Source organism: Vespa mandarinia, chromosome 10 (genome assembly GCF_050613455.1).
Source record: "Vespa mandarinia isolate Hongniang chromosome 10, ASM5061345v1, whole genome shotgun sequence".
Taxonomy (NCBI): Eukaryota; Metazoa; Arthropoda; class Insecta; order Hymenoptera; family Vespidae; genus Vespa; species Vespa mandarinia.
In genome coordinates, this window is record NC_140819.1 from 6247161 (window position 1) to 6273386 (window position 26226).

At 29.8% G+C, this 26226-nt stretch overlaps 2 protein-coding genes across 2 annotated transcripts; one reads left to right on the forward strand and one right to left on the reverse strand.

The window, feature by feature from the left end:
* Nucleotides 1-13897: 13897 nt before the first annotated feature.
* Nup133 (nuclear pore complex protein Nup133) lies at nt 13898-19473 on the reverse strand. The gene is made up of 20 exons (XM_035875243.2): nt 19278-19473; nt 18792-18957; nt 18378-18717; nt 17920-18237; nt 17666-17836; nt 17455-17584; nt 17175-17354; nt 16942-17101; nt 16696-16864; nt 16457-16616; nt 16262-16374; nt 16077-16183; nt 15786-16002; nt 15571-15714; nt 15241-15442; nt 14998-15157; nt 14718-14913; nt 14457-14651; nt 14153-14375; nt 13898-14086 (listed from the first exon to the last, which is right to left on the reverse strand). Exons 2-20 carry the CDS (start codon nt 18884-18886, stop codon nt 13953-13955), a joined length of 3414 nt encoding a protein of 1137 aa, XP_035731136.1. The 5' UTR covers nt 18887-18957; nt 19278-19473; the 3' UTR covers nt 13898-13952.
* A 349-nt stretch (nt 19474-19822) lies between these two features.
* On the forward strand, nt 19823-25657 carry ValRS (Valyl-tRNA synthetase). The gene is made up of 18 exons (XM_035875242.2): nt 19823-20303; nt 20621-20794; nt 20867-20994; nt 21061-21225; nt 21331-21532; nt 21591-21879; nt 21955-22079; nt 22171-22316; nt 22386-22593; nt 22662-22835; nt 22921-23042; nt 23119-23227; nt 23296-23571; nt 23636-23950; nt 24069-24224; nt 24305-24508; nt 24610-24885; nt 24962-25657. The coding sequence occupies exons 1-18, from the start codon at nt 20139-20141 to the stop codon at nt 25175-25177; spliced, it is 3450 nt and encodes a 1149-aa protein (XP_035731135.2). The 5' UTR covers nt 19823-20138; the 3' UTR covers nt 25178-25657.
* The last annotated feature ends 569 nt before the right edge of the window (nt 25658-26226 follow it).

Consider the following 26226-nt stretch of genomic DNA (forward strand, 5'->3'; position numbering starts at 1 on the left):
TCCACGATACCGATCCGCGATACCTTTCCGCTTCAATGCATTGGCTTCTTAACTAACAGGGTATGCGTAGCTTAGCTACAACACACCTCTTACAGATAGCTCCACCATTTGCACCGTCCGCTTCAGACATAACGGATTATTAAGCACATTCGAATTCGTGCTTTCCGAATTTCGAACAATCAAAGCGCACTCCTTAGAAATACTAATCGCGTCGCGACACTCACGTGTGTGTTATAATTACGTAGATTCTACTGTTAGGCCGAAATTCGCGAAGTACCCCCATCGAAATTTGGAAAAAATCAAACGAAGTCCACGGTAGGACCTTTAATCACGCCCGAACACCCACGCGAGTGTTAGAAAAACGATGACTCTACTCTACAATTCGCGTTTTCGATTCGAACAATCAAACGAAGTTTAATCGCGCCCGAGAACACCAATGCCTGTGCCCGCCGACACGCGCGCCAGTGTTCTTCCTATCCTTCCCGTATTCACGCGTAAAAATCGAGAATGAATCCAGCCAGGCGACGATGCATCCGTCCACAGATGAACCTATCCCTCGATGACCTATCCTGTAAAAGAAAAAGATAAAGAGGAAATAAAAGAACAAAAGAATATATAAAATAGAAAACCATATATATATAATATAAACAGAAAATAAACATAATTAAAAACATAAACACATAATTAAACACATAATTAAATACAGAATTAGAAAGAAACAACATAAATAAATATTAAGAATACATATTAAAAAGGAAATAACATAATAATAACATAATTGAAAACATAATTTAAAAAGAAAAATTTGAGATAGAAACGGGAGCCGAAGAAAGAAAAGAGAGCCCCAGAAAGAGAGGAATAGAGAGCCCCAAAAAGATAAGACAAGAGAAACAGTTCTATATGATGCTGAGACAGCAGCCCGCACTGAAGCCCTCGCCCACAGGCCCCTCCTGTGGGTCCCACCCGAGATATATAAAGGATAATTAATGAGACTAAATAAGAATTAATAGAAATGACAGTGGACATAAAAGAGAGATAGAAAAATTTCATTTTCGTTTCTCCGAGAAATTATTGTACAATAAATTCTGTTATATTTCTTCTCTCGAAGAATTATTAGCTATATAAGATGGAAATATATTAATGTTTAGTCGGAATTAGATTAAAATGATATTGGAAAAGTAAAAAAATATGCAGCCATTCGCTCAGTAATACTTGCGTTAAAGAATTTACAATTAGATTATGCAAGTAATACCGACCCAGGTCTCACTACGTGGAAGTTGCTGCATGTGGAGACCCACGGGCTGACGGTGACTCTACTCTAAAATCCGCGTTCCACGATACCGATCCGCGATACCTTTCCGCTTCAATGCATTGGCTTCTTAACTAACAGGGTATGCGTAGCTTAGCTACAACACACCTCTTACAGATAGCTCCACCATTTGCACCGTCCGCTTCAGACATAACGGATTATTAAGCACATTCGAATTCGTGCTTTCCGAATTTCGAACAATCAAAGCGCACTCCTTAGAAATACTAATCGCGTCGCGACACTCACGTGTGTGTTATAATTACGTAGATTCTACTGTTAAGCCGAAATTCGCGAAGTACCCCCATCGAAATTTGGAAAAAATCAAACGAAGTCCACGGTAGGACCTTTAATCGCGCCCGAACACCCACGCGAGTGTTAGAAAAACGATGACTCTACTCTACAATTCGCGTTTTCGATTCGAACAATCAAACGAAGTTTAATCGCGCCCGAGAACACCAATGCCTGTGCCCGCCGACACGCGCGCCAGTGTTCTTCCTATCCTTCCCGTATTCACGCGTAAAAATCGAGAATGAATCCAGCCAGGCGACGATGCATCCGTCCACAGATGAACCTATCCCTCGATGACCTATCCTGTAAAAGAAAAAGCTAAAGAGAAAATGAAAAAACAAATAAATATATAAAACAGAAAATAATATATATACACATATATAAAATACAAGTAGAAAATATATATAAATAGATAAGAGACCTAGAAAAAGAAACGAAAAGAGAAGCAGCATGCACCATCCCATGGTTCCTACCATAAGTTAATAAAACATAAGTAATAGAAATATATTAAAAACATAATTAATAACATAATCAAAAATATAATCAAAAACATAATTAAAACCATAAACACATAATTAAACACATAATTAAATACATAATTAGGAAGAAACAACATAAATAAATATTAAGAATGCATAATTAAAAGGAAATAACACAATAATAACATAATTGAAAACATAATTCAAAAAGAAAAATATGAGAAAGAAAAGAGAGCCCCAGAAAGAGAAGAATAGAGAGCCCCAAAAAGATAAGACCAAAGAAACAGTTCTATATGATGCTGAGACAGCAGCCCGCACAGAAGCCCTCGCCCACAGGCCCCTCCCATGGGTCCCACCCGAGATATATAAAGGATAATTAATGAGACTAAATAAGAATTAATAGAAATGACAGTGGACATAAAAGAGAGATAGATAAATTTCCTTGTCGTTCCGTAAGAAATTATTGTACAATAAATTCTGTTATATTTCTTCTCTCGAAGAATTATTAGCTATATAAGATGGAAATATATTAATGTTTAGTTGGAATTAGTTTGAAAAGATATTGGAAAAGTAATACAATATGCAGCCATTCGCTCGGTAATACTTGCATTTAAAAGTTTACAATTAAACTTTGCAAGTATTAACGACCCAGGTCTCACCACGTGGAGGTTGCTGCATGTGGAGACCCACGAGCTAACGGTGACTCTACTTTACTCTAAAATCCGCGTACCGCGATACCGATCCCTCATGCCTTCCGCTTCGGATATCTTGGGCATGGGACAAAGCTAACAGGAAGTATCTAGCCTTAGCTACAGGGACTCCACTTACAGAAAGCTTAACCGTTCGACACCCTCCGCCTCAGGCATAACGGATTATTAAGCACATCTGAATTCGTGCATCCGAATTTCGAACAATCAAAGCGCATTAATCGCGTTCACGAAACTCACGTGTGTTATAATTACGTAGATTCTACTGTTCTATCCAAATTCGCGAAGTAATTTAATCGATATGTCGAAGAAATAAAATGAAGTCCCCGGTAGGACTTTCAATCGCGCACGCGAACACTAACGTGAGTGTTAGAATAACGGTGACTCTAAGTTGAAATCCGAAGCGCACCCCAAATTTCAACACTAAAACGAAGTCCATGATAGGACTTTTAATCGCGCCCGGACACCCACGCATGTGTTCGAAAAACGGTGACTCTACTCTAAATAAACTAATCGAATATTCGAGCAAACAAAACGAAGTCCCCGGTAGGACTTTTAATCGCGCACGCGAACACCCACGCGGGTGTTAGAATAACGATGACTCTAAGTTGAAATCCAAAGTGACATATGCTAACCGGTATTTAGACTTTCCATGATATTTGTCGGGATTTCCGCCCCGCTACCAAACATTAGGATTGTCATAACATCAGCCAGCTATGTACAGCACTACAAGGTAAACCGTTCGCGCACCCCGAATTTCAACACTAAACGAAGTCCATGGTAGGACTTATAATCGCGCCCGGACACCCACGCAAGTGCTCGGAAAACGGTGACTCTACTCTAAAAAAACGCGTTCGCGAAGTAATCTAATCGAATATTCGAGCAAAAATTTAAACGAAGTCCCCGGTAGGACTTTTAAGTCGCGCCCGCGTTCATTCACGTGAGTGTTAGAAAAACGATGAATCTACTCTAAATTCGCGTTTTCGATACGAGCAATCAAACGAAGTTTAATCGCGCCCGAGAACACCCACGCTTGTGCACGCCGACACGCACGCCAGTGTTCTCCTATCCTGCCCGTAACCGCGCTAAAAATCGATGATGAATCGTGCCAGGCGATGACGCATTCGTCCAGAGGTGAACCTATGCCTTGATGATCTATCCTGAAAAAAAAAAGAAGATAAGGAAAAAATAAGAAAAAGAAAGGAAAAGACATATTGAATATCGCTGCATGATTGCTCGATCATCCCTGAAAAAGAAAAAAAGTAGATGAATAAAAGAAAGATAAGAAAATATAAGTAGCTCTGCACGCTGCTGAAACAACAATCCGCTTCATCTGATGGGTCCTACCTAATGCTTAAAAATTAAAATTAATTAGAACATATTAATAACAAACCTAAAAACATAAAAACATAATTAAAAAGAAATAACATAAATAAATATTAAAAAAACATAATTAAAAGAAAATAACATAATTAAATTCTGAAAAGACATAATAAAAAGAAATAACATATTAATAACATAATTAAAAACATAATTAAAAACATAATTAAAGAAGAAAAATATGAGTAATAAAAGAGAGCTGCTGAAAGATAAGAAAATAGAAGCAGCTCTGCACGATGCTGAAAGAACAGTCCTCTTTATTTCATGGGGCCTACCTAAAACCTGTAAATCATAATTAATAAGAATATATTAAAAATATAATTAAAACCATAAAAACATAATTAAAAATAAATAACACAAAAATATTAAAAAAACATAATTAAAAATAAATGACAAAAATATTAAAAAAACATAATTAAAAATAAATAACATAATTATTTTCTGTAAAGACATAATTAAAAAGAAATAACATAATAAAAATCTGAAAAGACATAATGAAAAGAAATAACATAATAATAATCTGAAAAGACATAATGAAATGAAATAACATATTAATAACATAATTAAAAACATAATTAAATAAGAAAAATATTAGATAGAAAAGGAAGCTGCAGAAAGATAAGAAAATAGAAGCAGCCCTACACGATGCTAAGAGAACAACCCGCACAGAGGCCCACACCCATGTCCCCATCCCATGGGTCCCACCCGAGACTTATAAATCATAATTAATAGGTGCAAATAACAATGAAAAATGTGAAATAGAAAAGAGTGTTCCAAAAAGAGAAGAAAAGAGAAGCAGCTCTATAAGATGCTGAGACAGCAACCCGCACTGAGGCCCACACCCATGGGCCCCTCCCATGGGTCCCACCCGAGATTTATAAATGATAATTAATGATAGTAAATAAGAAAAAATAGAAATGACAGTAATTATACGAACGATAAAATGCTGAATTTAGTCTGATTATACTTAAGAAAGATAAAAGATTAATTAAAAAGAAATGAAATATTCTAAACACAGATATAAATAAATATTATTCCCTCTGAAAGAATTATTATATGTATTAATTGATAATATATGATAATATATGTACATGTTGTCTATAACGTCGCTAAGAACATCCTGTTGTTTAAATATTAATTAATTATTCCTTCACGTGTTCGCGATCCCACGACCCGGACCTAGCTGAAAAGAAATAAGGAAAGAAAAAAGAATTAGTTTATATGTATATTAATTATACGAACGATAAAATGCTAAATTTAATTTGATTAAACTTAAGAAAAATAAACGATTAATATAAATAAATATTATTCTCTCTGAAAGAAATATTATTATATCTATTAATCGATAGTAAATGACAATACATGTATATGATTTTTATAACGTTGCTAAGAATATCTTATTGTTTAAATATTAATTATACTTTATGTATATCGTACATTGTTTAAATATTAAGATAATCCTATTTATTAATTATTCCTTCCCGTGTTCGCGATCCCACAACTTAGAGCTAGCTGAAAAGAAATAAGGAAAACGAAAGAATATGTATATATGCATATTAATTATACGAACGATAAAATTCTGAATTTAATTTAATTAAACTTGAAAGCTAAGAAAAGAAAAATATTAATTAAAAAAGAATGAAAAATTCTGAATACTGATCTAAAGAAATATTATATTACTTTTACATTTCATAGATATGTGATTTTAATATAGAACTCGATTTTATTAAAATAAAATTATGAATTGAATTGAACTTTAGAAAAGAAAAAATGTGCAAAATTTATCAATCGATTTTAACGTAAAATTTGATTTTATTAAACTAGAATCATAAATTCAATTAAGTTAAAGAAAAGAGTTTAATATTAAAAAGACATAAAATATGAAATAATCCTATTCGCGTACGCGTGGCAATGTGGGAATATTATTTACGGAAAGTTACTTTGTCTCAGTTTTTTAAATTTACACCCCTACACCCATCACCATAAGAGCATTTTGAGTGACCGCATGGTAAAATTAAAATATTAACATAGTAAAACTAAGAGCCATTCTCGAAAGTTCCTAGTGAACTTTCGAAAATAACTCAATAGTCTAATAGTTGTCCTCTTGAGCCACATGTTGTCTTCTGCATATAGCCTCTTCTTTGCTTCGTGCCTCAACCTAATCGATTATCACTCTAAAACTGTAACGACAAAATTTGATTCCAAATTCTAAGATATGAAAGAAAACCCTAATACAACCCTAACGAATCTGAAAACTTATTATTATCCTTTCGAAAGATACTTTTTCGCTGTGTGGGAGAAATTAGATATTAATTATAAAAAAATTAGAAATTAGATAATAGTATATTAATTGCTGAAAATCCTGAACTAAAAAATAATTAATTTATCATCTAGGCTTACGGACTACGTCTCTTTGTTTTTTAGCAATCATTCTACTCGATTTTTCTCTTTCAAAACTAATGAGTCTTTATCAAGACTTTTTTTGTATCAATTTAAATTGATTAAATATTTAATTAATAATTATTTAAAAATATAAAGCAAATCCTTGGACGTTCCTTCTTACAAACGAATATTTTAATTATTGTAATAAAATCATCCACAGTTTCGTTTGTAATCCAGAGACTATCCATCGCGTGTGTCTTCTTACTCGTTCCTTATTAGAACTTATGAATATCGATTCTTTACTTATTTCCGCGCGAGAAAATATTTAAAAATGTATTAAAATATTCAAAATCTCAAATAATTATAAACGCGTTTGAGCAAGAAGACCCTATCCTGATCTAATAAATAAATGAAAAAATAAGAAACCATTCACGAGTAAATCTCCGAAGAAATTTACTCGTGGTCACTCAATGCTCTTCTACTAATTAATTACAACCAATCACCCGTGCCGATTCGAACCTTTCGTCCTCGACATGATTGAGTGATCGGAGGGATTTAAAAATTCACTCACTACTTAAGAAGTTCTGCGATGGCTCCAAAACACTCGTCCGCGGTTTAAGTCGAAATTGTTGATTCGGTAAGTCGACACCGAAGTTGATCAAAATCCTCTTCAATGATGCACTGACTCTATTACGCGATAAATAATTTTCAACGAACGGTCACTGAATTTACATCGAGAAACTATACTGTCTTTTTTAAATACAGTCTGTGAGACTATTAAAAAAGCAAAACGGTTTGCAAACACACACTGACTCTAATGATTGCATTGCACGCAATCGATACAAATACACTTGTTTAAATCGCGAAATATGAACGAACAAACACTGCTTCTACTTCGCGATATTCTTATTCCAGCCATACAAATATTCGATTACATTAATGCTTCGCAAACGATTGCAATGCTGTTCTGAAATAAAAAAATTCAACAAAATTATTAATATCACTGTATCAATAAGAAACTGTAAAAGTTAATCGAAGGACCGTTTATGTTTATATTGCAGAAGGCCAACAAACCCGACAGTAAAATTTTGAAGTATTAGTATTTTATAATAAAATTATTTTATGTCTCTCGCGCGTTTCTGCCCTTTTAATGTTTAAACGAATCTACTATTGTTTAAATATTACTTTATCGTACTCCGTATCCGTTAAAGATCGTTTATTTAATTTAGAAATTATCGAAATTATTAATTTATAAGTTTTCGCGATTAGAAATTGAGAGTACCGATGTGTATTGGTCGGAGTGAGAAAGAAAACTAACTCGGAAGTCGTCAAAGTTAATCGAAGGACCGTTTATGTTTATATTGCAGAAGGCCAACAAACCCGACACGAAATTTTGAAGTATTAGTGTTTTATAATAAAATTATTTTGTTTCTCGCGCGTTTCTGCCTTTTTAATGTTTAAACGAATCTACTATTGTTTAAATATTACTTTATCGTACTCCGTATAAGTTAAAGATCGTTTAATTAATTTAGAAATTATCGAAAATATTAATTTATAAGTTTTCGCGATTAGAAATTGAGAGTACCGATGTGCACTGCTCGGAGTGCGAAAGAAAACTAACTCGGAAGTCGTCAAAGTTAATCGAAGGACCGTTTATGTTTATATTGCAGAAGGCCAACAAACCCGACAGTAAAATTTTGAAGTATTAGTGTTTTATAATAAAATTATTTTGTTTCTCACGCGCGTTTCTGCCCTTTTAATGTTTAAACGAATCTACTATTGTTTAAATATTACTTTATGTTACTCCGTATACGTTAAAGATCGTTTAATTAATTTAGAAATTATCGAAAGTATTAATTTATAAGTTTTCGCGATTAGAAATTGAGAGTACCGATGTGTACTGGTCGGAGTGAGAAAGAAAACTAACTCACGAATCGTCAAAGTTAATCGAAGGACCGTTTATGTTTATATTGCACAAGGCCGACAATCCTGACAGTAAAATTTTGAAGTATTATTGTTTTATAATAAAATTATTTTGTTTCTCGCGCGTTTGTGCCTTTTTAATGTTTAAACGATTGTTCTATTGTTTAAATATTACTTTATCGTACTCCGTATACGTTAAAGATGGTTTAATTAATTTAGAAATTATCGAAAATATTAATTTATAAGTTTTCGCGATTAGAAATTGAGAGTACCGATGTGTACTGCTCGGAGTACGAAAGAAAACTAACTCGGAAGTCGTCAAAGTTAATCGAAGGACCGTTTATGTTTATATTGCAGAAGGCCAACAAACCCGACAGTAAAATTTTGAAGTATTATTGTTTTATAATAAAATTATTTTACGTCTCTCGGGCGTTTCTGCCCTTTTAATGTTTAAACGAATCTACTATTGTTTAAATATTACTTTATCGTACTCCGTATCCGTTAAAGATCGTTTATTTAATTTAGAAATTATCGAAAATATTAATTTATAAGTTTTCGCGATTAGAAATTGAGAGTACCGATGTGTACTGGTTGGAGTGAGAAAGAAAACTAACTCACGAATCGTCAAAGTTAATCGAAGGACCGTTTATGTTTATATTGCACAAGGCCGACAAACCAGACAGTAAAATTTTGAAGTATTATTGTTTTATAATAAAATTATTTTGTTTCTCGCGCGTTTGTGCCTTTTTAATGTTTAAACGATTGTTCTATTGTTTAAATATTACTTTATCGTACTCCGTATACGTTAAAGATCGTTTAATTAATTTAGAAATTATCGAAAATATTAATTTATAAGTTTTCGCGATTAGAAATTGAGAGTACCGATGTGCACTGCTCGGAGTGCGAAAGAAAACTAACTCGGAAGTCGTCAAAGTTAATCGAAGGACCGTTTATGTTTATATTGCAGAAGGCCAACAAACCCGACAGTAAAATTTTGAAGTATTAGTGTTTTATAATAAAATTATTTTGTTTCTCACGCGCGTTTCTGCCCTTTTAATGTTTAAACGAATCTACTATTGTTTAAATATTACTTTATGTTACTCCGTATACGTTAAAGATCGTTTAATTAATTTAGAAATTATCGAAAGTATTAATTTATAAGTTTTCGCGATTAGAAATTGAGAGTACCGATGTGTACTGGTCGGAGTGAGAAAGAAAACTAACTCACGAATCGTCAAAGTTAATCGAAGGACCGTTTATGTTTATATTGCACAAGGCCGACAATCCTGACAGTAAAATTTTGAAGTATTATTGTTTTATAATAAAATTATTTTACGTCTCTCGGGCGTTTCTGCCCTTTTAATGTTTAAACGAATCTACTATTGTTTAAATATTACTTTATCGTACTCCGTATCCGTTAAAGATCGTTTATTTAATTTAGAAATTATCGAAATTATTAATTTATAAGTTTTCGCGATTAGAAATTGAGAGTACCGATGTGTACTGGTCGGAGTGAGAAAGAAAACTAACTCGCGAATCGTCAAAGTTAATCGAAGGACCGTTTATGTTTATATTGCAGAAGGCCAACAAATCCGACACGAAATTTTGAAGTATTATTGTTTTCTAATAAAATTATTTTGTTTCTCGCGCGTTTCTGCCTTTTTAATGTTTAAACGATTGTTCTATTGTTTAAATATTACTTTATATTACTACGTATACGTTAAAGATCGTTTATTTAATTTAGAAATTATCGAAAATATTAATTTATAAGTTTTTGCGATTAGAAATTGAGAGTACCGATGTGTACTGCTCGGAGTACGAAAGAAAACTAACTCGCGAATCGTCAAAGTTAATCGAAGGACCGTTTATGTTTATATTGCAGAAGGCCAACAAACCCGACAGTAAAATTTTGAAGTATTATTGTTTTATAATAAAATTATTTTACGTCTCTCGGGCGTTTCTGTCCTTTTAATGTTTAAACGAATCTACTATTGTTTAAATATTACTTTATCGTACTCCGTATACGTTAAAGATCGTTTAATTAATTTAGAAATTATCGAAAATATTAATTTATAAGTTTTCGCGATTAGAAATTGAGAGTACCGATGTGCACTGCTCGGAGTGCGAAAGAAAACTAACTCGGAAGTCGTCAAAGTTAATCGAAGGACCGTTTATGTTTATATTGCAGAAGGCCAACAAACCCGACAGTAAAATTTTGAAGTATTAGTGTTTTATAATAAAATTATTTTGTTTCTCACGCGCGTTTCTGCCCTTTTAATGTTTAAACGAATCTACTATTGTTTAAATATTACTTTATGTTACTCCGTATACGTTAAAGATCGTTTAATTAATTTAGAAATTATCGAAAGTATTAATTTATAAGTTTTCGCGATTAGAAATTGAGAGTACCGATGTGTACTGGTCGGAGTGAGAAAGAAAACTAACTCACGAATCGTCAAAGTTAATCGAAGGACCGTTTATGTTTATATTGCACAAGGCCGACAAACCTGACAGTAAAATTTTGAAGTATTATTGTTTTATAATAAAATTATTTTGTTTCTCGCGCGTTTGTGCCTTTTTAATGTTTAAACGAATCTACTATTGTTTAAATATTACTTTATCGTACTCCGTATACGTTAAAGATCGTTTAATTAATTTAGAAATTATCGAAAATATTAATTTATAAGTTTTCGCGATTAGAAATTGAGAGTACCGATGTGCACTGCTCGGAGTGCGAAAGAAAACTAACTCGGAAGTCGTCAAAGTTAATCGAAGGACCGTTTATGTTTATATTGCAGAAGGCCAACAAACCCGACAGTAAAATTTTGAAGTATTAGTGTTTTATAATAAAATTATTTTGTTTCTCACGCGCGTTTCTGCCCTTTTAATGTTTAAACGAATCTACTATTGTTTAAATATTACTTTATGTTACTCCGTATACGTTAAAGATCGTTTAATTAATTTAGAAATTATCGAAAGTATTAATTTATAAGTTTTCGCGATTAGAAATTGAGAGTACCGATGTGTACTGGTCGGAGTGAGAAAGAAAACTAACTCACGAATCGTCAAAGTTAATCGAAGGACCGTTTATGTTTATATTGCACAAGGCCGACAAACCTGACAGTAAAATTTTGAAGTATTATTGTTTTATAATAAAATTATTTTGTTTCTCGCGCGTTTGTGCCTTTTTAATGTTTAAACGAATCTACTATTGTTTAAATATTACTTTATCGTACTCCGTATACGTTAAAGATCGTTTAATTAATTTAGAAATTATCGAAAATATTAATTTATAAGTTTTCGCGATTAGAAATTGAGAGTACCGATGTGCACTGCTCGGAGTGCGAAAGAAAACTAACTCGGAAGTCGTCAAAGTTAATCAAAGGACCGTATATGTTTATATTGCAGAAGGCCAACAAACTCGACAGTAAAATTTTGAAGTATTAGTATTTTATAATAAAATTATTTTATGTCTCTCGCGCGTTTCTGCCCTTTTAATGTTTAAACGAATCTACTATTGTTTAAATATTACTTTATCGTACTCCGTATCCGTTAAAGATCGTTTATTTAATTTAGAAATTATCGAAATTATTAATTTATAAGTTTTCGCGATTAGAAATTGAGAGTACCGATGTGTACTGGTCGGAGTGAGAAAGAAAACTAACTCGCGAATCGTCAAAGTTAATCGAAGGACCGTTTATGTTTATATTGCAGAAGGCCAACAAATCCGACACGAAATTTTGAAGTATTATTGTTTTCTAATAAAATTATTTTGTTTCTCGCGCGTTTCTGCCTTTTTAATGTTTAAACGATTGTTCTATTGTTTAAATATTACTTTATATTACTACGTATACGTTAAAGATCGTTTATTTAATTTAGAAATTATCGAAAATATTAATTTATAAGTTTTTGCGATTAGAAATTGAGAGTACCGATGTGTACTGCTCGGAGTACGAAAGAAAACTAACTCGCGAATCGTCAAAGTTAATCGAAGGACCGTTTATGTTTATATTGCAGAAGGCCAACAAACCCGACAGTAAAATTTTGAAGTATTAGTATTTTATAATAAAATTATTTTACATCTCACGCGCGTTTCTGCCCTTTTAATGTTTAAACGAATCTACTATTGTTTAAATATTACTTTATATTGCTACGTATACGTTAAAGATCGTTTAATTAATTTAGAAATTATCGAAAATATTAATTTAGAAGTTTTCGCGATTAGAAATTGAGAGTACCGATGTGTACTGGTCGGAGTGAGAAAGAAAACTAACTCGCGAATCGTCAAAGTTAATCGAAGGACCGTTTATGTTTATATTGCACAAGGCCGACAAACCCGACAGTAAAATTTAGAAGTATTATTGTTTTATAATAAAATTATTTTGTTTCTCGCGCGTTTCTGCCTTTTTAATGTTTAAACGAATCTACTATTGTTTAAATATTACTTTATCGTACTCCGTATCCGTTAAAGATCGTTTATTTAATTTAGAAATTATCGAAATTATTAATTTATAAGTTTTCGCGATTAGAAATTGAGAGTACCGATGTGTACTGGTCGGAGTGAGAAAGAAAACTAACTCGCGAATCGTCAAAGTTAATCGAAGGACCGTTTATGTTTATATTGCAGAAGGCCAACAAATCCGACACGAAATTTTGAAGTATTATTGTTTTCTAATAAAATTATTTTGTTTCTCGCGCGTTTCTGCCTTTTTAATGTTTAAACGATTGTTCTATTGTTTAAATATTACTTTATATTACTACGTATACGTTAAAGATCGTTTATTTAATTTAGAAATTATCGAAAATATTAATTTATAAGTTTTTGCGATTAGAAATTGAGAGTACCGATGTGTACTGCTCGGAGTACGAAAGAAAACTAACTCGCGAATCGTCAAAGTTAATCGAAGGACCGTTTATGTTTATGTTACGCAAAGCTGATTAGCCCGATATGAAAGTTTTAAAGTATCGAAATTTTTAATTGATATTCTTTTAAATTTTTCACCATTTTTTGTCTTTTTAATGTTTAAATGATCGTTCTATTGTTTAAATATCCGTTTAATTTACTTCATCTATTTATATATTGTTTAAATAATTATAAAATTTAACAAAACTATAGGTAATTTAACATTATACATATAGAATATAAGAATCGCAATGTTTACTGATTGAAGTTCAAACAGAAACTGATTTAAAAACCCTCAAAGTTATTAGAGCGTTCATTCTTGTTGATATTATAAGCATAAAACGATGTAGAATGTTTATAAATTATTATTTATTCTTGAAATATTAACTATTTAGTATTAACTATTCTAGAAAAAAGTGTACCGAATAATAGATTTTTAAGGGTAATTTTAATAACTTTATATAGAATATTATTCATCCTATAACAAAGCAACTTGTTGACAGTTTATATATAATTTTTATTTATTGTATAGAAAAATACAAACTTAGTACTGTATGATATCACGTAAAAATATTTTAACGTTAATAATTATCATAAGCATATTCATATAATAATTTGACAAGAAATTGAAAATTACTGGATGCTGCAAGAGTTCCTAGTTCAGGTTCCATTAGAAGTGCATCAATTGATGGTAAAAACTCTTTAACTTTACCACCTGCGTAAAAAATGGAACTGTAAATATATGAAATTAAAGTCATGCATAATTTTACGTATAACATACCCATCATATATGCAAGTTCCATTAATTTAAAAAATATGGTTCCTTGTGCTTGTTGCTTAGGATTTTTTTCAACTGACTCCCATGAATCCCTTCGAGCTGCACGTGCCCAAATTCGTAATTTTAACGAAGTCTTTTCGTCTTCTTGCTTAACATAATCTAATAAATCTAAAGCTTTTTTGAAATCATATTCACTTGCTATAACATTATCTTCAGATGTATAAAGCTAGATAAACAAAATTAGTGTAGTTAATATCATGATATTTATCACATATAAAATATTATTGTAATTAATTAATATTAATACCGTGATTAATTCTACTGGTGTAAATACTTTCAATTTTTCAATATCATAACCATATGTAGTGAGTACTCCAGTTGGTAAATCTTCTTGATGAGCTATCAAAGCTAGTTCATTGTCAATACTTTTTATACAATCTTTTATTTCATATTCAGGTTCATCGGATGCAAGAAGTGCCAATTTTGCCAATGACAACATAGACTATTTACAAAATTATATGAAATTATTTTTTGGAATATCACCTTTATAAGAATAATAAACACATACTTTTTTACGTGTTACTAATTCAGTTTCTTGTACTGCTAACGAGTGAAGTGTATTAGCTGCAAATCTTAATTCATCCGTCAACACTGCTTGCACCCATGATAAAGTGGGATGTTCAGATAATTTTTCTGTCAATTCGATCGAACCACCACGTCTACATCTCTCTACTAATTGCCCTTGTCGCCCATCTTTCACGTACCTTTATATGTTCAATAATTACATATCTTAAATATTAAGTATAAGATTATTATAACAAAATAGATATATTCAAATATATATTTACCATGAAAATAAAAAACCTGCAAAATCTTGTGAAGCAAATTTATCTATGTAACTATCAAGTCTATTTTTATTATTTGTTAATTCGCAAATTTGTACAAGAGATACAAAATCACAATATTTTTCAGCAAGCATGGCAGCATTTTCATATTGTTCTTCCTTTACTATAAGAAAATATTAATAATTAATTATACTTATTGTATCGATATAAAAATTATAAAAATAACATTTATACAACAATACTCACTAAGGGGTTGAATCAAATTCATTCTATCTGTCTCATATTGTTTTAAAAGTATTTCAAATTTTTCAGTACCACGAATACTTTCTAAATGACATTTTCTTCCATCTAATATAAGATCTATAAGACTGACTAATTGTTCATATAATTCATTTCTTATTGTTGTATCATTCGTTCCAGTAACACCATGTTTTAAAGTCATATTATGCTGCACATGTTGAAAATTAAAAATTCATTAAAACAGTATATACATATATATGAAAAAATTTTTATTAAAAAATAACTTTGATTAAGAAGATTTAGTCAATATTAAAATATAAAATAAAATATACAAACCATTGTAGTAAGACAATTTCTAAGACCATGTTTACCAGGAGCTGCAGTCCAAGGAAGATATTCTGTTATACCATTTGAACATCTTGTTGGTACAAAACGCTCAGCATTATACTGTCGATATTTTACTACTTCGTGTAACACACCCTTGTTATAAAAATATGAAATTATGAAAAAATTTGTATAAAATGACATTAAAATCTTTTATATGTACTTACCAATAATATAGAATTTACTTGCATTATATATTGTGCAACTTGATGCGTTGGTCTTTCTGATAGTGTGACTTCAGTTGCATTGCTTACTAAAGTAGGCAAAAATAAATGTACGGCACTTACTTCACGATAAAATATATCACGTGAAGTTAATTCTTCAGAAACATATGTTTCAGGATTCAATGTTTGTTCAATAATAGAATCAATAAGCTCTGGATTCCTTAAAAAATAATAAATGTTAATATAAGTCAAATATAATTTTACTTTTGATAAAAATTTCATATAAAAGTATACCTATTTTGAAGATTATATATAGTCATAGCAGCAACTATTTTTTCGGCATATTCGCTAAGAACATGCGATGTAGACATGATTATTCCTCTATATGTTACTGCACAAAACTTTATAAAGACATAAACGTTATAATGAGAATAATAAATATATTTATTGAAATAATCAAATTATAATTCAATACTTACTCTATCCCATAAATTATGTTCTTTTAAAAATGATACAAATAGATCTAATGCTTTTTGTTTTCCTTCTAATTGATGCGGTATTTGAATAGCGGTAACGGCATTGATTGTCATAGCTAAACAAAAAGAAACATTCATAAAATTTAATGATTTTATAAAAAAATAATTAAATAAATAAAAAATAATAATTATAATTACATAAATCTCTATGGTTTGTCCAACGTGGATCATTTGCTGGATAATCATCAATTAAATCTTTTGCAACTTTCAAAGCTAGCGTATCAAGAATTGCATCAATATCCATCACAGGTTCTTCTTGCAGAGGAAATAATTGCGTTAAAATTTCTTCACATTGTAACTATAAATTTAAATATTCTACATTAATCATTATTATTAATAATATATTTCATTTTTTCACAATATTATGTTCTTTGTACCTTATTTTGACGTAAACTAAGTAAAAACGCAGCTCTTAATTGTGTGGCACCATCAGAACTATAAAACATATCTTGTAATTCATCATTACTTGTAAGTAGAGAAAAGTTATGTGCTGTTTGATCATTTTTATAATTATAATCTAGGGAAGTATTGATATCTGTGTAGTTCCTATAAATAATAAATAAAAATTATTATTCAACAAAAATAATTATTAAATTATTAATATTATTAAATAAAAAACGAACGTATTAAAGTCTTGTGATGAAAAATCTGTTGGTATAATAGAAACAAGTCCAACATTTTTTGTAAATAGTACTGGTGTTCCAGAACATAAAGCTCCTCCCAATATACTGTCTTCTTTACCTCTAATTAATTCTATTTTATCTTGTTCGTGTTCAGAAGCACCTAAAAAAATAAATGTACTTAATTCTTTGAAGCACTCTATATAACATATAATAGTATTGTAAAGAATACTTACAATTGACTACAATAACATTAAATTGATCATATATAATTGCTTCCCAGCCACACAGTATAAAACGATGAGAAAGTAAAATTGTTTCTATGTCAACATGATAGAAAAGAATATAATCAAATTTCACAGGAATAAACCATTTAAAACTATTTGCCATAGATATGCCAGACAAAGGTATTAATCCTACAAAAACATACGGTAAAATATAATATAAAAAGTTAAAAGTGAATTATAAAATTATAAAAAGTAATTGGGATAAAATTGAATAATATAAATTTATTACCAAGGGCAAAATAAATTTGCATAGAAATATCAGCACAGTGGGCTGCCATTAGAAGCACTATTCCTTCTTCACAAAATTGCATATCAATTAACCAAGTATCCATACTTTGTGGATTACATGCACTTGATTCCTATAAATTAAAAAGTTTTAATATATTTGTAAATAATGATTATAATTAATAACTTTTTGTTAAAAATTCTTTAATTCTAACCCAAACTTTTCTTTGAAATGCTTGTGAGACCATATGACTAATATCTTCATCAAATTCCATTTTTTCTTGTTCATTATGCGGGAATGACCAATATTGTAATGATAATCCAGCAAGAATCAAAACCCTTGATCCTTTTTCTCCAAGTCCTGAACATATAACTTTCACTAATTTCTAAAAAATTCATTTATATATATTTATGTAGCAATATCAACTCATAACCTTATCTATATCTGTGATAAAAATTTATAAAATACCGTTTCTGCAACTGGCGATTGCGGTATAGCTCCAAAAATAAGAGATGTCATTCTACGTCCAATACCACCCAACCATCCTTGACTTGTTCTAAGGACGCGGCAAACAATACTATTTTTTCCACCAACAAATTGTGGTTGTAAAAGTGCTACTGTACATGTGGTTGTAGCTAAAATACAACCATGGCCTGGGATATATGTTAGACAATTAACTTCTTGTCCAGCAAGTTCAGCACTTGTTTCTACGGATGATCCTTCATGAGCTATACTGGTCCAAAATCTTACAATACCTTCTGGTGAAACTGCCATACAACTTGGAACCTAATATAATATATTATTATCTCTATTTATCTTTTTATAAAAAAAAATTTACATTATTATAATTGACTGTATAATTAAATTATAATAATTCTATTATATAATTATCATAAATATTTCTATCAATATATAATTTAAAGAACCTGTTGTCCTTGAGGTAGCCATACGGCTATACATTCAGCTTTATGAGCAAGATCACTTTGAGGTAATTGTAATTCACGACATTGACTTTTAAATATTCTTCTTTGTTTAGGATCATGTATTGTAGTTTTACATTGCCATACTAAAATTCTACGTCCACATATGAGCCAAGCCCATCCATCTGCTGATACACTAACACTAACGGCTGTATTTTTATCAACAAATGTTAAAGCTTCTGTGACAAGAACAGGTAAAGACGAACCAAAACTTTCGACAACATGACCTGGAGTTCTACAAATTACTTGTACAGATTGATTTGATCTCCCAGACATACTCAATCCTCTGAAAAGGTAATATTTTATAAGATATAGAAAATGATACCGTTTCAATTGACAATTACATAAAATCGTACTTACGAACTATTTTTCTTCAAGGATTGAACTATTGACATTCTTTTTCTTGGAGAATTAACATTTCTTCCTAAAGAATTTCCAAGACTCGTTCGATCCATTTTTATATTTATATAATAGTTGACATTCAAATATTAAATTTATGATAAAATGTGCTTATTTATCTTATATACTAAAATAAATCATTAGGTTAGTATTGTTCGCGCTATAAACCGGCTCACATGTGTTTGGCATAAACCATGTGTATATATATATATATATAATTATCAACTGTATAACATGTGTAGAAAAGACTATATATTTATTTTTATGGACAAGCAATCAAATATTTACATTCGTGAGAATATTTTAATTGAGAAATTTTATAAACTTAATTTTCAATAAATTAATAACAATTTAAATAAACAATATATAAGAGGTACTTATTTTTTAACATGCCATCTTATTTTTTGATACAAAAATATTTTTAAAATAGATAGAAAATCTACTTACGAAGTAGTATTCTATGGATATATTCTCGATATAACTGTTCATCACTCCTGGTTTTATAATGATTTACAGCAACAATTAGAACAGACGTAATTCTTGATCGATTTTGATAAACAAGGTTTCATTTTAAAGACAAAGGTTTATTCTAAGACTTCGCTTTATGAATTTTTGAAAAAGCTTTATTTTCTTTGAAAAAAATTGTATTAAAAAATAGTATTCTTTCGAGAATATTTTATTCACAAATATAAAGCTTTTTCAAAAATTCAAAGAAAACAGTTTTTTAAATTAAACTTTCGTCTTTAAATTGAAACCTTGTTCATCAAAATAGATCAAGAATTATGCCTTTTTTCATTGTTGACGTAAATCCAATTTTTTGACATTTTTCGGAAAGAAAAACTTTTGTACAGTGGCGCCCCCTCGAAATCTACGGCAAAAGAGAAGAAGCTCGTACTCCCACTACTGATTTTTATATGCACGTTTGAAAGATGCATGACGTTTCCATGATTAAATAATTGCCTACTTGAAATACACGAAACCGATTGTTACGTTGCGTGAAAGGGGTATAACCGACACAAGCTTATAAACTGATACGATAGACACATGATGAAAATAGCGTTCTCCACTTTTGCTTGTAGTTCATATTTTGTCCTATCTGTCGCTGAAGTCACACACGCTTTGAGCGAAAGATGATGAACAGTCTTATATATAGATAGAATATTTATCTGATGCTTTTGATGGAAAATTGTTGGTAGATTGCATGTGGAAAGCACATGGTTAACTCCGTTATTTGTGAAACGCTATTATCAGCTGATACTGCTTAGTTCGCCGGCAAAAATTGAAATTAGAATAATTATTGATACAAAGATGGTTGATACAAAGATAGAATCAAATAACGGCGAAAATGTGCCTGAAAAAACAGCTAGGCAATTGCAAAAGGAAGCTAAGAAAATGGCAAAACTGGAAAAGTTTAAACAGAAACAAGAGAAAAAAGAAACTGACAAGCCGGTTAAAGTGAAAGAAACAACGGAGGTGAGAACATTGTTCATTCCATATTGATTTTTTTTTGAATTTCAAACTATAGTTTATGTTTCCATATGGTATTTATAATTTATATGGTATCTTCAATAGTTCCGTTCTAATAAATATATTCTACATATTCAGTATTATATTTATATTGACTTAATATTGACTTAAACCAAATGAAATAATATAAATATCATAAATATAAATCCGCCAAGATAATTCAATAAGATTGTAAGATTTCATCATCATATTGTATCGTTATAATTCTTTAAATTGATTATGTAAGTCGAAGTTATTATTAATCATTTATTAATGATATTTAGAAAATTGATAAGAAAAAGGATAGTAAGGATACTGCCTTGTATACTGCAGACACACCACTGGGAGAAAAAAAAGATGTTACTGGTGCAATGCCTGATACATATAGTCCACAATATGTAGAGGCTGCTTGGTATGCCTGGTGGGAAAAACAAGGATTTTTTAAGCCTGAATATGGGGTACAAATATTAAATATTATTTTATTAATTTATATATTATACTCATACTATTTTAATTATTAATTATTATAGAGAAAAAGTATATTGGAGACAAATCCTAAAGGAAAGTTTGTAATGGTAATACCACCACCAAATGTAACTGGTTTTCTTCATCTTGGTCATGCCTTAACTAATGCTGTTGAAGATGCTATTACAAGATGGTAAATTTTTCTTATTATGTTTATAATAAAAACAGATATTTCATTTAAATTTAATGTATAATTTAGGAATCGTATGAAAGGACGTACTACTCTTTGGAATCCAGGTTGTGATCATGCTGGTATTGCAACTCAAGTTGTTGTAGAAAAGAAACTTTGGAGAGAAGAGCAAAAAACTCGGCATGATATAGGCAGAGAGAAATTTATTGAAAAAGTATGGCAATGGAAATACGAGTAAGTTTAATGATGTTTAATGTCACTTTTATATGTATTAATTATAATCCATAATTAACATTTCTTCGAATTATTATTTTATTATATTAAAAACTTATATTTCAGAAAAGGAGATAGAATTTATACACAATTACGAAAATTAGGTGGTTCTTTTGATTGGGATCGTGCTTCTTTTACTATGGATCCAAAATTATGTCGTGCTGTGACTGAAGCGTTTATAAGACTTCATGATGATGGGACAATTTACAGAAATAGTCGTCTTGTCAATTGGTCGTGTAGTTTGAAAAGTGCAATATCAGATATTGAAGTGAGTTTTTACAAGAATTATATTTATATATTTCAAATATATAAATAATCTTTTGCAGGTTGATAAAATGGAATTGCCTGGTCGCACTTTGTTATCTATTCCCGGTTACAAGGAAAAAATTGAATTTGGTGTATTAGTATTCTTTGCATATGAAATTGAAAACTCTACAGATAAAATAATTATAGCAACAACTCGTATTGAAACAATGTTAGGAGATAGTGCAATTGCGGTACATCCAAAGGATGTACGATATATTCAATATATTGGAAAATATGTACAGCATCCTTTCTGTGATAGAAGAATACCTATAATTGCAGATGAATTTGTTGAAATGGAGTTTGGTACTGGTAAATATCAGTTAATTTTTGTAAAAATATTTTCAACGTGCCACAAATATTTTTACTAAAATTAATTCAATTTAGGAGCTGTAAAGATTACACCAGCTCATGATCCAAATGACTATGAAATTGGAAAAAAGCACAATCTTCCATTTATTACTATCTTTGATGACAATGGAAATATTATCGGTGATTATGGGAAATTCACGGTATTTCACATATATATTTTTATATTAATTTATATTTAATATTATACATAAAAGGAAATCCTTTTAAAATAAATATATTTTGGAATTGTAGGGAATGAAAAGATTTGAAGCTAGGAAGGCAATTCTAAAAAGTTTAAAAGAAAAGAATTTGTTTATTGAAATTAAAGATAATCCAATGGTAGTGCCAATATGTAGTCGATCCAAAGATGTAGTTGAACCTCTCATAAAGCCACAGTGGTAAATTGAATATATAATAAATATTCTATGTTAAGATAATATCTGATATTGAAATTGATTTTTCTATAGGTATATTAAATGTGATGAAATGGCCAAAACAGCTATGAAAGCAGTAGAAGATGGTGATTTAAAGATTATTCCAGAACAATATAAAAAAACATGGTATCGCTGGATGGATGGTATCAGAGATTGGTGTATTTCTCGACAATTGTGGTGGGGCCATCGTATTCCTGCTTATCTTATTAAAAATATAAATAACACTGTAAATAAAGGAAAGGTAATATCTTGCAAAAGTTGAAACAAAAAATTTCGTAACATATTTCAATACATAATACATTTTATTAGACAGATGATACATATTGGGTTAGTGCTCATTCTGAAAGCGAGGCTAAAGAAAAAGCAGCTAAAAAATATGGTCTTGATATTAATGACATTATTCTTGAACAAGATCCTGATGTTCTAGATACTTGGTTTTCTTCTGGTCTATTTCCATTTTCTATATTTGGATGGCCTGATAATGTAAGTAAATTACATTGTACCACAATATATTTATTAGAAATAAAAGAAAGTTAAATATATATTTAAATCTTATAATTTTAAACAGACAGAAGATCTGAAAGCTTTTTATCCAGGTACATTATTGGAAACAGGACATGATATATTATTCTTTTGGGTTGCAAGAATGGTATTTCTAGGGCAAAAGTTGTTAGGGCAGCTACCCTTCAAGTACGTATTATATATATTTATATATTATTCATAAATATATTCAATATATATATTATTTATAAATATATTTCAACAGAGAGGTATATTTACATGCTATGGTAAGAGATGCTCATGGAAGAAAAATGAGTAAATCTCTAGGTAATGTAATTGATCCAATGGATGTGATCAAGGGAATATCTTTGGAGGTATTATAGAACATAATATGACAATGATATTTAATGATATGTTTATTGAGAAAAGATTTTGTTTTTAGGACCTTCACAAACAACTCTTAGATTCAAATATAGATCCAAATGAACTTAAACGAGCCATCGAAGGACAGAAACGGGATTATCCACAAGGCATACCTGAATGTGGAACCGATGCTTTACGATTTGCTCTTTGTGCTTATACTACGCAAGGTCGTGATATCAATCTAGATATTCTTCGCGTCCAAGGTTACAGATTCTTCTGCAATAAAATTTGGAATGCTACTAAATTTGCATTGATGTACTTAGGTTCTGAATTAAATTATGACGAATCTCAATCGGTAAGATTTGATGGATAGATTGTTTTCAGAATTAATTTATTAATGTATAATGTAATTCATTTAGAATGGAATTGGTATAATTGGTGATTACAAGTGGTACCAATCAACTTTAAATGAAACGTGCATACAAGATGCATTAAATAATTATTTAGAAGATTATCCTTATCTTGATGGATATACACCATCTCAAGGTGATGTTAAAATTTATAATATTTTGAATTCTCTGGATGTTCAGTTTTCAAATTATCCTCATTTATATCGTTGGTATAATCATATGGAAACCTTCAATGAACATGAAAAAGCTGTTTTTCGTACAGAACAAAATGCAATGCTACCACAATGTGCATGTAAAGATCATAAGAACATCAATAATTCTCAAGTAAATATTTATATTTTATTAATTTTTTAATATCATAAAGTTATGTGATTAATTATACATTTCTTGTATATAATTTTGTACACTTAATAAATTATTTTAAAAAAAAAAATGTTCCCAGTTAACAGGTAAAGAAACAAATGTAGATTTATGGATGCTCTCAAGAGTAAGCTATACTGTTAATACCTGCGATGAAGCTATGGCACAATATGATTTTACAACAGCAACAACTGCATGTTATAATATGTGGTTGTATGATCTGTGTGATGTTTACTTGGTAAAAATATTTTATAATTATTATGAATTATTCGAAAGAAATATTTCATTTTTGTATGATTATAAAATAAATATTTATAGGAATATCTCAAGCCAATATTTCAAAGTAATAATAATGAAGCTAAATTGCAAGCAAGAAAAGTGTTATTCAAAACTCTTGATGTTGGATTAAGATTATTACATCCTTTTATGCCATTTATAACTGAAGAACTTTATCAGCGTTTGCCTCGTAAAAAACAAACTTATCCAAGCATATGCATCAGTCCTTATCCTGAAATTATAGAGGTAATTATAGTGAAACTATATTATACTTTATATTATGTAAAACTTTTGTCAATATTTAAAAATATCTAATATTTCCTAACATTTATTCATTTATTTATTAGTGTCCGTGGAGAAATCATGAAATAGAAAAAGACATTGATTTTGCACAAAAAGTAATAAAAAATATTAGATCAGCAAGGGCGACTTATAATCTACCAAATAAACTAAAAACCGAGGGATACATCAAGTGTGACGATCATACATTGATAAATAGGATTGTAAAATATCAGAACTTAATAGAAACTTTGGCTTATTCCACAATTAGCTTAGAAAAACCTCCTTTGGGATGTGCTATTGTTACAATAACTGATAAACTTCAAGTACACCTATTGCTAAAGGTACTTACGAAATAATGTTATTTATATCTTTATGACTGTATATAAAATGCGCAATAACAATAATTTTTCTTTTTAGGGTTTAATTGATCCAAAAAAAGAATTAGAAAAACTTAAAAAGAAAGAAGTACAATTAACAGAAATTATACAAAATATTAAACAAGCTATGTCTATTACTGACTATTATACTAAAGTACCTCTTGATGTACAAAAGAGTAATGAAGAAAAAATGACTAATAGTGAAGGAGAATTACAGAGAATAGTTGATGCTATAACAGCTGTTTTAACTATCTAATATTTATATACGATTTTATAGCCTTTAGAATTTACCTATGTATTATTTATTTATTTAAGCATTTAATTTTATAATGAGATACATCCTAGATAAATGAGTTACTATTGACACAAACAAGTTTTATGTTTATACGTTTGTAAACGATAGTAAGAGCACGCTTTTATGCACGTGATCTTTGGCGGGTATTGAAGAGCTATATATTTTCACGTAGTTCATAAATATATATAGAAGATAAAAATAAAATGTTTTCTTAAACATAACGCAATTTGCGTTTCGAAAAGTATTAAACTAAGTAGCACATTTAATGTGATATTTATAGCATATTTATTGCTTTACAGAAAACACGTGTATAAAAATGGGCCAAAGGTATCTTCCAAAAATAAATGAATAAAACGGTATAGCTAAAATATATGTTAAATTCCTTTTTGTGTAAATTTTATAGAACAGATAATAAAACATTGATGCTGAATAAGAATTTTTAGTTTGATGTGTTACATCAAATATCTCAACTAGAATTAAATAAATTATTAAAATTAATTTCTATCTTTTTTTCTTTTTCTTTTTTTTTTTTTTAATATTTTTTTATTCGTAAAACATTACCAATAATAATGTATAACAATTATTAAAATTGTTATAATGAAAATCTAACAAGGAATCTAAGTAATAAAATTTACTAAATTTAATTTGTTCTATTTGATACATTTCTATATCAATATCTGCTATACTAATATCTGCAGTTAGCTTATAATGTGCTTATTAAATAATACATTTACAATTAAAATGACACCCTTAAGGAGCTACATAACATTTACACTACAATTGAGTAATTAAATCATCGTAATATTTACCTATAAAATAACAAATTTTTCTCATCCAACATATAGGTATGTATATGTGGAAAATTATCCTTCCTGTATATGTATAACATCTTTATTTATGTGTACTATGTGTTTTATATGATTAAATTATTGTATTACTATAAATCACTTGTTTAGAATAAATCTTAAAATATGAATTAGATAATTTCAATGATTTTTTAATTATGGTAT

Coding starts and splice junctions, on each gene's coding strand:
- Nup133 (XM_035875243.2), bottom strand. CDS start 18,886: ATGGATCGAACGAGTCTTGGAAATTCTTTAGGAAGAAATGTTAATTCT. Junction 18,238..18,377: donor GGCTACCTCAAGGACAACAG/GTTCTTTAAATT, acceptor ATATTATATTAG/GTTCCAAGTTGTATGGCAGT. Junction 14,914..14,997: donor GCAGGTTTTTTATTTTCATG/GTAAATATATAT, acceptor GAACATATAAAG/GTACGTGAAAGATGGGCGAC.
- ValRS (XM_035875242.2), top strand. CDS start 20,139: ATGGTTGATACAAAGATAGAATCAAATAACGGCGAAAATGTGCCTGAA. Junction 20,795..20,866: donor TTTTTAAGCCTGAATATGGG/GTACAAATATTA, acceptor TAATTATTATAG/AGAAAAAGTATATTGGAGAC. Junction 22,836..22,920: donor TATTTGGATGGCCTGATAAT/GTAAGTAAATTA, acceptor AATTTTAAACAG/ACAGAAGATCTGAAAGCTTT.